Genomic DNA, 12,688 nt, shown 5'->3' on the forward strand with positions numbered 1-12,688 from the left:
CAAAGCCCTTGTTAAAATTAAATTGTACCTGAAATGATATTACTTTAAGTTTCTGTCACTAATTAATACAATTGTTATCAGATTAACCTAAGGGAGAGTAGGACATTGAGGTTAGGAAGTAGAGAGTCAACAGAAAGAAAAGTTGAAAAATTCTGTGGAATTGCCAGAGTATTTGAGTTTTGTCTTGGGTCTGAACATCACAGTGGTAGTGATTGTCCCAGACTGTGGCCTCCACCTAGCCCCAAACTATGAGCAGCAGTGATCAGAACCCAGATCTGAGACTTTCTTGACAAAAAGAATCTTGATTTTTTCAATTTATTATATTTTTCAGCCACTTACATTATTTTGGGCAATTTTGAGGCTACTTTGACATATGCAAAGTTGAAACTTTCATTGGCCTTACTCGTATCTCCTGCAATTCACCAAGCCTGACAGGAAAAATCTGTAGCTATGATTGAGACCAACCAACAAGCAAGCAAGCAAGCAAACAAACGACACCTCTTTCTTACTATCCTTGTCAATGAAAATGGTTGATGACTAGGATTCTGAATTCAATTCTGTGCCTATATATGACAAAGGAATTCTACGATTTGCCAATTGCAAGATAGAGAAGAAAATGTATTTTGAAAGCCACCCTAAAACACAGGATGACTTTCATGGAATTTGTGATTTTGATTAAAACTAAAATGAAGTTCAAGTTTTTCATGAAAAACAGTAAAAACTGTAATGTAGACTTAATCCATATTTAATCCTCTCTGCTTGACCTCCCACAGTATTTCCTCTTTTGGATCCAGAGATTGTTGGAGCCAGAGGAGAGCTTGGAGATCATCTGCTGTCATCCAGGTTTATAAATGGGAAAATGATGTCTAGACTGGTGACCTACCCAAGGGCCCTCAGCTGGTTGGAGTCAGATCTTAGACCACAAGCTGGATCTCTAGACTTCTGGGCCAGAGCTCTTCCTGCCACACCCTGTTTTGGTGGGACTGATGGAAAACAAGTTGTTTTTATGGAACCTACATACGTCTTGGCTTAAGGTCTCTTGCTGAGGTCATTTAGATGTTAGGCATGACTGGAGTCCTCATCCCCAAGGCCGGGAACCACAGATGTATTATTTGACTACCAGAGGCTATCAAAGAATTGCTATGTTGAAAAGTCTTAGAGGTGGACAACTGACTGGGAGGGGAAGGAGGTCAGGGAACTGGTCACAGAGTTCTATTTGTATAGCAAGGACATGTTTTGCATATAGATCATATTTTTATTTTGGGAACTCGGGGATGCTGATGGAGATTATACCAGGTAACTGGTCCCCCCAAGCTCCTCCTGGCAACATCAATACAACTCATATGCAGAGTCACTGTTGTCACCCCCAGGAAGAGATGGGGAATCACTTAGTAAATTACTTTCTAAATATCAAAAATTTTCTCAGATCTTTATACAATAGTACCCACACTTAACCATCACTGGGTTGTAGATTATAGTAGTTAAAAGTTATACTTTAGAGCACAACAAAGCTGGGTGCAGACCTCGGCCATGCACCTTATTACTGTTGTACCAGGCTTACTATACAAGCTCAATGCATGTTATTGGTGGAGAAGATATAAAGTGACAAAAAGCCACTGTGGATTCAGTTGACTCACATTTGTATTTAAAAATTACAACAGCATCTACAAACAAATAACTGTGAAATATCTGCAATTGGAATCATTTATTCAGACCATAGACAATGCTTTGAATTGATTGATTTGAACCTATTGTAATAATTACTGTGCAGGGTCATTGATGCATAGTGCTAGCACCTTGTACATAGTGGAAGAACACAGATTTTGGAATCTTATAGACCTGGGTTCAAATCCCAGCTTTGCCATGTCCTGTTGTGCCATCTCTGACAAGTTGCTTAACTTCTCTGAGTCTCAGTTTCCTCATCTCTAAAATAAGGAATAATACCTACCTTACAGAGCTGTTGGAGGATTGGATGATATAATGCACATAGAAACCTGATGTATGATGAGTGTCAAATAAATGTTTATTTGTATTCTCACAACTTGAGCAAAGCTTAATAATCCACATCAGTTTGAAAACATTTATTTAAATTGCAGAAGACCTGGGCATTAAGACCTTCATGCCCAGAAGGACTTATAACTCTACTATACGAAAACAGGGAGAAGAGTAAAATATGCTTCACGTTTAATAGTACAGTACTTTCAGTGTTTTATTTTTAAATAAAAAATACTCATGGGGGCCTTGAGTACAATGTCAATGTGATGTTGCCACTGTTAATGGTGATAGCCCATTTGTTCCTGAGGGAAATATTGGAGAAGCTGGACCCATGTAAAACCTCTTATTAAAGAGTGACCTTGATTACAGCACCTGTGGTGATGGTAGAGCTGTCTCCCTTCCCCTACCACAAGTCATTTTCATGATAGTCAGGGCAGGAATCATCATTGGTTCAGAACATCCCTGCCCTCTCTCCTCCCCCCACTTTTTTTTTTTTTTTTTGGAATAGAAGACTGGAGGCCACTTAAAAGGAAATCTATTCTACAGACAGGAAGGCAGTCAGGGCAGAAGTGAATGTAATGAGATAGTGCAGAGATCAGCTTCATGAAGGCATGATCTCCTAGAAGTTGTGGTTTATTCATTGCCAGGGAGCCTGGCAAGTTGGTTGATTCAGGCCCTTCATCTTTCCCATCACCTGCTCAGTCTCTCTCACACCTGTCTTCATCTTGTGGATTTATGGAAGGATTGCGTACAGTGTTAGAAACTTCTCATACATGTGGAAGGGACCCATATAAAACTTCCTCCCCTTTGGAAAATGTGCTTTGTCTATTTCAAGAATGTCTCTTCCATTTCCTGTTCCCAGCACTGCACAATGTGCTTTTATCTCTTCCTTTGGACATAAATGTGAAGAAAAATACTCCATCCTTGATAAAAATGTTCATACCTGGCCAAATCTTTTTTTCCCATTTCCTCAGATAGTTTGGGAAACCAGCACCCATATTGCTACTCCCTGGCTTTGTACTGATCTCCCAGAGCAGGTAGTCAATCTTGGCTCTGTTTGTCAGTGTAGAATTGGAACAAGAAGCCCTGTGGCATATTAGTATGTGGATCATGCGACAATGGAATGAGGAACAAAGAGCAGGAGGCTCAAACTTCAGGCAAACAACCAATCTAGAAATGAGAGCTGCAGTAGTTCCTGTTTATCTTTTTTATGCTAATTATCTGCTTCTTGTTCTCAAATTTAGAAGCTGTTGACCTACCTCAATTTTAGATACTGTCCACCAAATATATGCCTCCACTACAACTTGGGGGTTCATTAGATTAATTAATTAATAGTGGTTAATAAATGCTTTGAAATATTTTTATTAAAAGGGCCACCTAAGTCCAAAGTATTATTATAATCAGGTCTAATGAGGTCAGTGGCTTAAAGAGAGGGTTTTAAACCATATATAAACCTCCTCCAATGATCAGTGGTACAGGATGAAGGTAAGAAGAGGCAGGTGAGTCTACATGCTGGCATTTAAAACTTCCCTCCACCGTGGCAGATCCACACTGAAGTCTGCTTGGACTGAAGCCAGGTTCTCACAGATCTACCAACTAGTGGATTCTTAAATTTTTTAACCTTTTAGGACGAAGGCCACTGCTTTGTTAAAGCCTGGCGTGCAAGGTGGTGCTGAGAACGGGGAACCTTCCAAAACTCAGAGGGGAGACTTTCTCTGCAAGTTCACAAACCAGGTTAGTGCTAGCCTTCTTGTGTCTTGTAGAACACTTAAGCTGTCTTTTGAATGACACCAAGAATAGAGTCAGTGGAGGAATGTAGGGAGCACAGCTAACCTCTTCTGAGTCATGATCTCTAATACTCTTCTCGTGATTTCTTATGATTTTCTAAGGAGATTGGTATAAGAATTGGAACAAAATTATGATGTAAGCAATCTTGGAGATGGGATGGGAGTGTGTGTGTGTGTGTGTGTGTGTGTGTGTGTGCGTGTGTGTAACATACGTAAGATATTCATAGACTCATGTCAATATGAAGTTGGATTAAAAAGAGTTGGGAGGTTATACTTAGACAAGAGAGTGATTCAGTGAACCATAATACTGAGCCTATGAAAATACTATCTTGGAACTGGTGAAAAGGTATTATATTAGAAATGACTCTAAACTTTTTAAAATCAAGACAAGTTTCCTTTAGGAAACTTTCAAGTTTTAAAATTAGCCAGTTTCTCTTTCAAATCATAACAGGTGCTGCAGGATAAGATTCACCACCATGCTATCCTCTATCCTGTTTTGGGGACTTGTTGCTCTCATTGGTAAGTCACTGATTGACATTTAGTATTGTTCTCAGGGTGTCCACAAAAAATATGCAGCACAGTCATGAATCAGAAAAGGCAATGATTACATGCAATGGAGGGGTGGGCACTCCTAATCAGCCTGGCCATCAATCAACTGCTTATATCTATAATTAAGAGTGTATTCTGCTTGCCAAGCAGGTGAAGGTGATCTCAGTGAGAATTTATGGAACAGTGCCTTAGGAGGCAAGACATATGAAGATAAAATTATCAATGCCAGGCAGTAAATAAGAGTTAAATGAATATAGACACAAAAGACACTAGTCTTGGAGGAGTTTAGGATGAAGAGTTCACATCTAGTCAGGATGTTGATACCAAAAGGCTTTCCTAGGGGATGTGATACTTGAAGAACGTTTTGTATTTTGATAAAAGAAGAAAGGAGTCGCTGAATGGATAGAGTGACTTTAGTACAGAAAAGCAGAAATGGATGAAAAGTATTTGGGATGCAATAAACAGATCAACGTGACCAGAACAGAAGTAATGATTTCTGAAGGGAAGGCTAAAAAGTTAGGCTGGTGAGATGGTGAGGGACTTTGAAAAAGAAAAAATTGAAATTTTGGCTTAAGAAAAATAAAAAGACATTGTAAACAATGTTCAAATTGTCTCTATGAATAGAGTGAAGATTGAGAAGAAAGTGTTTCTAAAATGTTTAATTCTAAATTTGAAAAAGTAAGACTACAGAAAAGTGATGATTTCCAATTATTTATATGGTCAAAGGCAGGGGAACATAGTTTAGAATTTTTATTCCTTCTTTAATTCCCAGGTGACAGCAGAGTTACATAGCTAGTAGACTAATTATAAGCTACTATACTATGTTTAACTGAAAGGTGACTATAATTAAGAAGGGCCTGTGTGTTTACGATGTCAATACAAGTAGTGTAAAGTCCATGGTCATATTATAATCCCCTTAAATCAAACTTTGGTATGCATGAATCTGTTGGGAATCCTGGTTAGAGTGGAGATTCTTTGACCTTAAACCTAAAAACTGGCTCAATAGACCTAGTATGAGGAGGCCATAGATATGCATTTTTAATAAGCATACAGATCACTTTGATACTTGTGGCCTTTGAGCCACATATCGAGCACGGCAAAGGCTGGCTCTCTAGTGGAAAGAAATTGAAACTTTTGACATATGGACACTTGATACAGATAATTCCTTTACTTCTCATCCATCCATCTATCCATCCATCCATTCATGTATCTATTCACAAATATTTACTAAATGTCCACTTTATGTCAGGCATTGTTCTAGGTGCTGAGGAAGATATAGTAGAAAAAAAATGTTCTAGTGAGAGAAACAGACAGAAAAAAAGAGAGGAAGAAATAAAAGAAGAAAGGAAGGAAGACATGTCAGATGGTGATACGTGATATAAATAAAATAATGTAAGGTAGTGAGTGACAAGGAATGAGGCATGAGTATGTTGCCTTTTTAATGTAAGTAGGAAAAAAGGCTCTTTAATAAGGTAATTTAAAAAAGTTTGTTGTAGAATGTTTCAAACATATAAAATGGGGGAGGGAATAGCATAATTAACTCCCATGGACCCATAATTAACTCCCATCAAGCATCTATGGTTTTCAACACTTTGCTATTCTTATTTTTATTTATCCCTCATCTCTACAAAAAAAAATTTTTTTTGGTGATGGGGAGGTTGAAATATTTTAAATCAACCCAAAACATCAAAACATTTCACCTGTAAATGTTTTAGTATGTGTCTATAATGTGTAAGAACCAGTTCTGGTTCAAGTAGAGATCAAGTTCTGGTTCAGTCCAGATTAAGTAGGGCTTGGAAGCCAGAATTGAATGATTGGAAAGCTATTGGAAGGTTAAGAGAGAAGACTGATATGATTCCAGGCATGTTTCCATAGACTACTCTGGCTGCTGGGGATTAGACTGTAAGGGTGGAGGAGGGAGGTCAGTTAGGAGGCTATTACAATAATCAATATTAGCAATGGTGATTTGGACCCTGGTGGTGGTAGCAGAGGTAGTGAGAAGTGGTTAGATTCTGGATATATGTTGTCAGTCTGCACCCTCACTCACAGCTTCCATGCCTCTATCTTACATATAATCTATGTCATGGAAATCTACTCATTCATTCATTCATTCATTCATGTATATTTCCTACACATATTGTAGGCACAAGGCATACCGAGGGCCATGGAGAGTGCCAATGTGATGGTTCCTGCTCTTTGCCATCACATGGAAATCCACACTGCTTTGAAAAGCTTTGCTAGTTTCTGCTGCTTTTATTATCTAAATAGGCTTTCTTAGTATTCTGAGTTTACTTGATACTTTCACTGTCTGACTTCCTTGTCCATTTACAAACTTTTTTTTTTTTTTTGCCTGTTTGTAGATAGGAAAGAGTAGATTGTGCCTGTATTTTTATTTGTTTAGATGAGTTTTGCTTTTTATTTTTTATTTTTTTTAAAAATTATGTATTTATTATTTTTGAGAGAGAGACAGAGTATGAGCAGGGTAGGGGCAGAGATAGAGGGAGACACAGAATCTGAAGCAGGCTCCAGGCTCTGAGCTGTCAGCACAGAGCCCAATGCAGGGCTCAGACTCACTAACCTGGAGATCACATGACCTGAGAGAAAGTGGGATGCTCAACCAACTGAGCCTCCCAGGCGCCCTGAGTTTTGCTTTTTAAACAAGTTAATCTTTAGAGTTGCTTTGTTTTCCTTTTAAAATAAATATTTTTAAGGAAGAGTTCCATTGGTTATGTGCCTAATTCTAAGAGAGTCTCTTTATACTGTCAAGTTAATCAGAACCAGATTAACTGTGGTGAATGGTCCTATTTAAAAACACCATTTACAACACTAAATGAAACAACAGGGTTTTTTTTTTTTTAAGTTTATTTATTTATTTTTGAGAGAGAGAGGAAGCTAGAGCAAGCAGGGGAAGGGTACAGGGGTGGGGGCGGGGGAGAGAGGGAGAGCCTGATGTGGGGCTTGAACTCACCAGTTTGTGAGATCATGACTCGAGCTGAAATCAGGAGTTGAACACTTAACTGACTGAGCCACCCAGGTGCCCCAACATAATTTTTTACATCAAGTGTTTTAACAAACATAATTTCTTATAACAAATATATGTAGTCTTAAGACATTAGTCAACAATCTTAGGAATTATTAGAACAAACTTTCCAACTTACAGAAAAGCTCTTTATCTCCTTTAGCAAATAGACTTGGACAGAAAGTCACTTCATAATGATAAAAAATAAGAATGAATTTAACTTAAATTTTTATGGTAAGTTAAATTTTATTTCCAAGCTTACTAATTATACTTAGAAACTCAAATTTGTAGAAACGTGATATAAAATGGATATTTTAAGGTAATGGCATCCTTCTTTTTTATCTTACATGGTATTTTTACCCTTCTTTCTTATATTCCTAAACAAAAGCAGTTGTTAATATAAGTGCTTATATCCCAGAAGTATTTGTGTCAGAAGCGTCTTAACATTTCTCTCAAAGTTCCTGCTTAAAACTCTAGTGTAGCAATTTTATTTATTTAAAAATTTTTAATTTTTTTTTTTTTTTTTTTTGAGAGAGAGACAGAGTGTGAGCAGGGTAGGGGCAGAGAGAAAGGGAGACACAAAATTCAAAGCAGGCTCCAGGCTCTGAGCTGTCAGCCCAGAGCCCGATGTGCGGCTGGAACTCACGAACTGTGAGGTCATGACCCGACCTGAAGTCGGAGGCTTAACTGACTGAGCCAAACAGACTCCCCTCTAGCGGCAATTTTAATTCTGATCAAGATTACAGCAAATGTTTTTGAGACCTATAAAAATTTGATTTTCATAATACTTTCTACAATGTTTGGAATTAAGTGCTTTATTAAAAATTTGGGGGGGGGGTGCCTGGTGGCTCAGTCGGTAGAGCATGCAACTCTTGATCTCCAGATTATGTTGGGTGTGAAGACTACTTTAAGAAAAATTTTTTTTAAGGTTGGGGTAAAGTGGGAAGGAGGAATCTTCTATTCTGTTTTGTCTAATGAACCATCCTAAGGGTCTTGGGAGGGACTTGGGGAAGAGTAAATCTATGGCTTCGCCTTTGGTTTAGTAACGCTAATTATAGCAACTCGAGTGATATTTCTCACAGGCTTCATGTGAATTATCATTCTATCCACCAGGCACTTCTAGGGGCTCATACCCTTTCACTCAGTCAATGAGCCCTCACCTGCATCCCCGCCTGTACCATGGCTGCTACGGTGATATCATGACCATGGAGACCTCTGGTGCTTCTTGTGATATAACCAGGTTGATTAACTGTGGTAAGTGAAAAGCAAAGCAAACATTTGGCTTTCCCATTTTCATCATTTCCAGATTCATTTTTAGGAAGTAGCTTAATTTTAAAAAGGTATAATCACTGTTACAGCAATGATACCAAAATTAAAAATTAGAAGAAAGCAGAATCCTCACCAACCTAACAATCTGTTTCTTTTCATTTTCCCCCTATTCTTTCCAAACTTTGTCTTAATGGGTTTACTTCTACATATTGAAATGACTGTTTACATAAAATATTACATTCTGGCTTTGTTTTATGTTTTTTGTTGGTTTTTACTTCATGTTACAGCATGAGCATTTTAAGCACGCCTCTTGCTCTCTGTACATCTTGTCTTTTGAGAATCCTGTTCCAAAGTCTTCTTCATGTTATCCCAGTATTAGAAAATCAGCACTGGAAGCAACAACAAGGTCAATCTAATCCTACCTCCCCCGATTTATAGATCTGAAAACTGAGGCTCAGCAAGAAGAGACTTCCCATGGGTCTGGAACTAGGTAGTGGCAGAACCAGACTCAAATTTAGGCTGGCTGACTTCTAGTTCAAGAGTCTTCCCAATGCACCAATGTGGTGGGTAGCAGAAGATCAAGAAAGAGAGCAGAAGTGGTATCTGCCAGTGGTTGTGAACCTTTCAAGGTTTATGCAATTAGAGATCAGAAAATGTCCTAGAATAGTTCCAAGATGTGGTCAGGCGCCGTGACTAACTTACTAAACTTTGAAAGCGGGTTTTCTTCTGGAGTAAACAGTTTATTTTCTATTGACTTAGGGATCCGTGGTTCTGAAATGTTTGCTGAGATGGATTTGAGGGCCTTAAAGCATTACCAGATTCTGATCAAAGAAGTTGGGCTGAGGCATTGTGTGGACCCTGCTCTCATTGCAGCCATCATCTCCAGAGAAAGCCATGGTGGAGCAGTCCTGCAAGATGGCTGGGACCACAGAGGACTTAGATTTGGCTTGATGCAGGTACCTGGCAAGGAAATTTTCAGTCAGTCCCACTTCATCCTTCCTTATGGAAGCTCAATCCAATCTGGATACTCATTTGCAGTACTTCCAGTCTTCAAAACACCCTGGTACTTCAGCATCATTTGCACTTCTGTATTTCTCTAACTTATCTTTGGTTATTTCATTCAAGATTTATCAGTTATTGGCTGTCTTCAGAAAAAGTATTTAATGAGTTTTATAATTATAGTTTGCAACTAATAAAATGTAATACACTTAATTGAGAAAATCTTATAAAGGGTACTATTAAAGGTGTCCATTTGGGGTTCATAAAGTAGTAAATTTCATCCACGTAGATGAATTATAGATCCACGTAGATGAACACTATAATTAAGCTCTATTTGAACCAACTTGTTTTTTTAAGCAAATTGGAGAAGACAATCCAAATTATTTGGATGTTTGCTTCCAGTCTTTATTTTAAATTGTCTGTAGAAACCCAGACTTTAGCTGTCCCAGTTAGAAACAAATTTTTATTTTAGACTGCAAGTATCTAGACATTGAGTGCTAATTATTTGTTTTGAAACTACTTTTTCATATATTTATTTCTATTTGAGAGCTTAACTAAAACTATGCCACATTCACATCTCCTAAATCATACTTTGTTTCTCCGACTCTCTTTTCGTGAGAAAAAGGACTATAGAATTGATTCTGTGGAGATAAAGTAAGGGGGCCGAGGCCACTGTCTGTGTACTTGAATACAAGGAAGAGAAATCAGGAATAGCAGAAAAACGCATTGTTTCATCTAGATGCTGACATTATTATCTGATTTTTCTAGCTTGATAAAAAAATTCATCACCCTGTTGGTACCTGGGACAGCAAAGAACATCTATTGCAGGCTGTTGGGATTCTAACAGACAAAATAAAGGCAATCCAGAAAAAGTTCCCCACGTGGAGTGTGGCTCAACACCTCAAAGGTAGGCCATATTTGTGGAGCTTTGTTAAAAAGTTCAGTGAGTGAGACCCCTGAAGACCAGATGTGCCCTGGGCCTCCCTGAGGGCATTCTCATGGGGTCAACAGTGGGCATGGGAGGAGCTGCCGGATGACTGTACTAGTTTCCTCCAAACCACTGAGTTACTTTGAGTGGTCTTCCTTCCCAACTTCCATTTCCTCTTCTGCCAGATGTTGGCATTCTCATTACCTCTCTCCTTGGTTACTGAGCCACTGAGTGATGTCTTGAGAATTAATGCCATAGTTTAAAAGAATATGTTTACCTCCCTCTGATAGTTTTTTTTCTTGATGAAAGAAACTGTTAAACTCTTTATGAATTGTTTGAACAAATTTTTACTCTGTGAGCATTCTCAGTGACATCAGGGCTTTAGGTACCATGACATGTCCAAGTGGAGATTTCTGGTTGGTTGATCACAGATCTCCTCAAGTTCAGCATCTTCCAGACTGAATTAAGTCACTAGCTTCCCACTATAAACTTGCTCTTTCTTCTGCATTTTCTATCTCTGAAAGGTGTCAAAATATGTCTAGTCATTCCAGCCAGAAAAACAGATTGTTTTCTTAGGTTCTCTGGTTCTTTCTGTCTTCACATCCAACCACACCAAGTCCTATTAACTCTACCTTCTATAGACTCATGGTATGTATATACCTCTCTCCTCCTTTAACATCCTTAATTTAGAACAAACAATTTCTTTTTTCTATCTCAAGGTCCTTGAAATCAGGGATCAGGACCAGGGAGCTTTTCCTCTATACATCAGAGCAGAGCATAATTATGTTAAACACATCAGTAGCTACTGAAGATCAAAATTCTTGGGTAAAATACACCTACACACACATATCCCTACATAGAAATGATTATGTCTTGGATACCGTTGTGCACCCTGAACTCAGTGTGGCACCCATCCTGGCACATAGTAGGTGCTTAAAAACATTAACTGAATGCCTAAAAAGTGAGTGAATAAGTAATTTTTTAAAAATGAGTAAGCTATTTAATGGCTGAGAGAATGTTATAGCATTCTCAGACTGATTTGCTGAGGATCTACTTTTGCCAGACCTGGACTGTATAAGAAGCAAATACGACTTTTGTAGCAAGAAACACAAAGGACTTTTAAAAGGAGAGAGAAGGAAAGCAATCTGGAATTTTCCCAGAGATTCTTGGGGTAGTTGATCCTTTTAGGAGGGGAGGAAAAGGGAAGGATCTGGGACTGCGTGCTTTGGAAGATTTACCTAGTGGGCTTACATCCTGGGAATGCTCAAAGCTGATTTCTGCTGAAAGTTAATGTTTCATTCTGAACTTCTGTTTCATTTCAGGTGGTCTCTCGGCCTTTAAGTCAGGAATCGATGCTATTGCAACCCCGGTGGACATAGACAATGACTTGGTCAATGATCTTCTCGCCCGAGCTAAATTCTATAAAAGACATGGCTTCTAGGCAAAGCTCTATGGGTGGGCTGAGTTGGCAGGTATTCAGATGGCCCCCCTTTGAGAGTTTGATATGGATGCGTTATACCCAACACTGGCAAAGAAATAGCTGCAATTATGACAGAAAATTCATATCTCAGTTTTCTTAATGCAAATAAGCATTAAAAAAGAAAAGGAGGGGCGCCTGGGTGGCTCAGTCGGTTGGGCGTCCGACTTCGGCTCAGGTCATGATCTCGCCGTCCATGAGTTCGAGCCTCGCGTCGGGCTCTGTGCTGACAGCTCAGAGACTGGAGCCTGTTTCAGATTCTGTGTCTCCCTCTCTCTCTGACCTTCCCCCATTCATGCTCTGTCTCTCTCTGTCTCAAAAACGAATAAACATTAAAAAAAAATTAAAAAAAAAAAAAAAAGAAAAGGAAACCCACCCAGTTCATAGTACAGTTCCCATGAAACGCACATAGACGTATGCATAATTATTTTAAGTGTGAATATCATGGTGACTGACATCTACATATTCCAGTGAGGCCTTATTTTATCCCATGATTTCAATGGGATAAACTGACCCTTGTTTTACTGGAATTGTTAACAAGGGAGCCTGACCTGAGCTTTTGTCTTTCTCCAAGTATCTGTCTAAGCCACCAGGGTGTGATTGTGAGATATGCCTACTCATAAGCCAGTCAACCTGTGGGACAATGGAGAAGCTAGAGATGGAAT

At 38.7% G+C, this 12,688-nt stretch overlaps 1 protein-coding gene across 1 annotated transcript; it reads left to right on the forward strand.

Annotated features, from left to right (window-relative positions):
* Positions 1 to 3,474: 3,474 nt before the first annotated feature.
* On the forward strand, positions 3,475 to 12,105 carry LYG2 (lysozyme g2). Its single transcript, XM_045445740.1, has 7 exons — positions 3,475 to 3,494; positions 3,624 to 3,729; positions 4,234 to 4,301; positions 8,464 to 8,604; positions 9,379 to 9,575; positions 10,387 to 10,525; positions 11,869 to 12,105. The coding sequence occupies exons 3-7, from the start codon at positions 4,259 to 4,261 to the stop codon at positions 11,985 to 11,987; spliced, it is 639 nt and encodes a 212-aa protein (XP_045301696.1). The 5' UTR covers positions 3,475 to 3,494; positions 3,624 to 3,729; positions 4,234 to 4,258; the 3' UTR covers positions 11,988 to 12,105.
* Positions 12,106 to 12,688: the final 583 nt, after the last annotated feature.

The sequence above is a fragment of the Leopardus geoffroyi genome, chromosome A3, assembly GCF_018350155.1.
Source record: "Leopardus geoffroyi isolate Oge1 chromosome A3, O.geoffroyi_Oge1_pat1.0, whole genome shotgun sequence".
In the NCBI taxonomy this organism is placed as follows: domain Eukaryota; kingdom Metazoa; phylum Chordata; class Mammalia; order Carnivora; family Felidae; genus Leopardus; species Leopardus geoffroyi.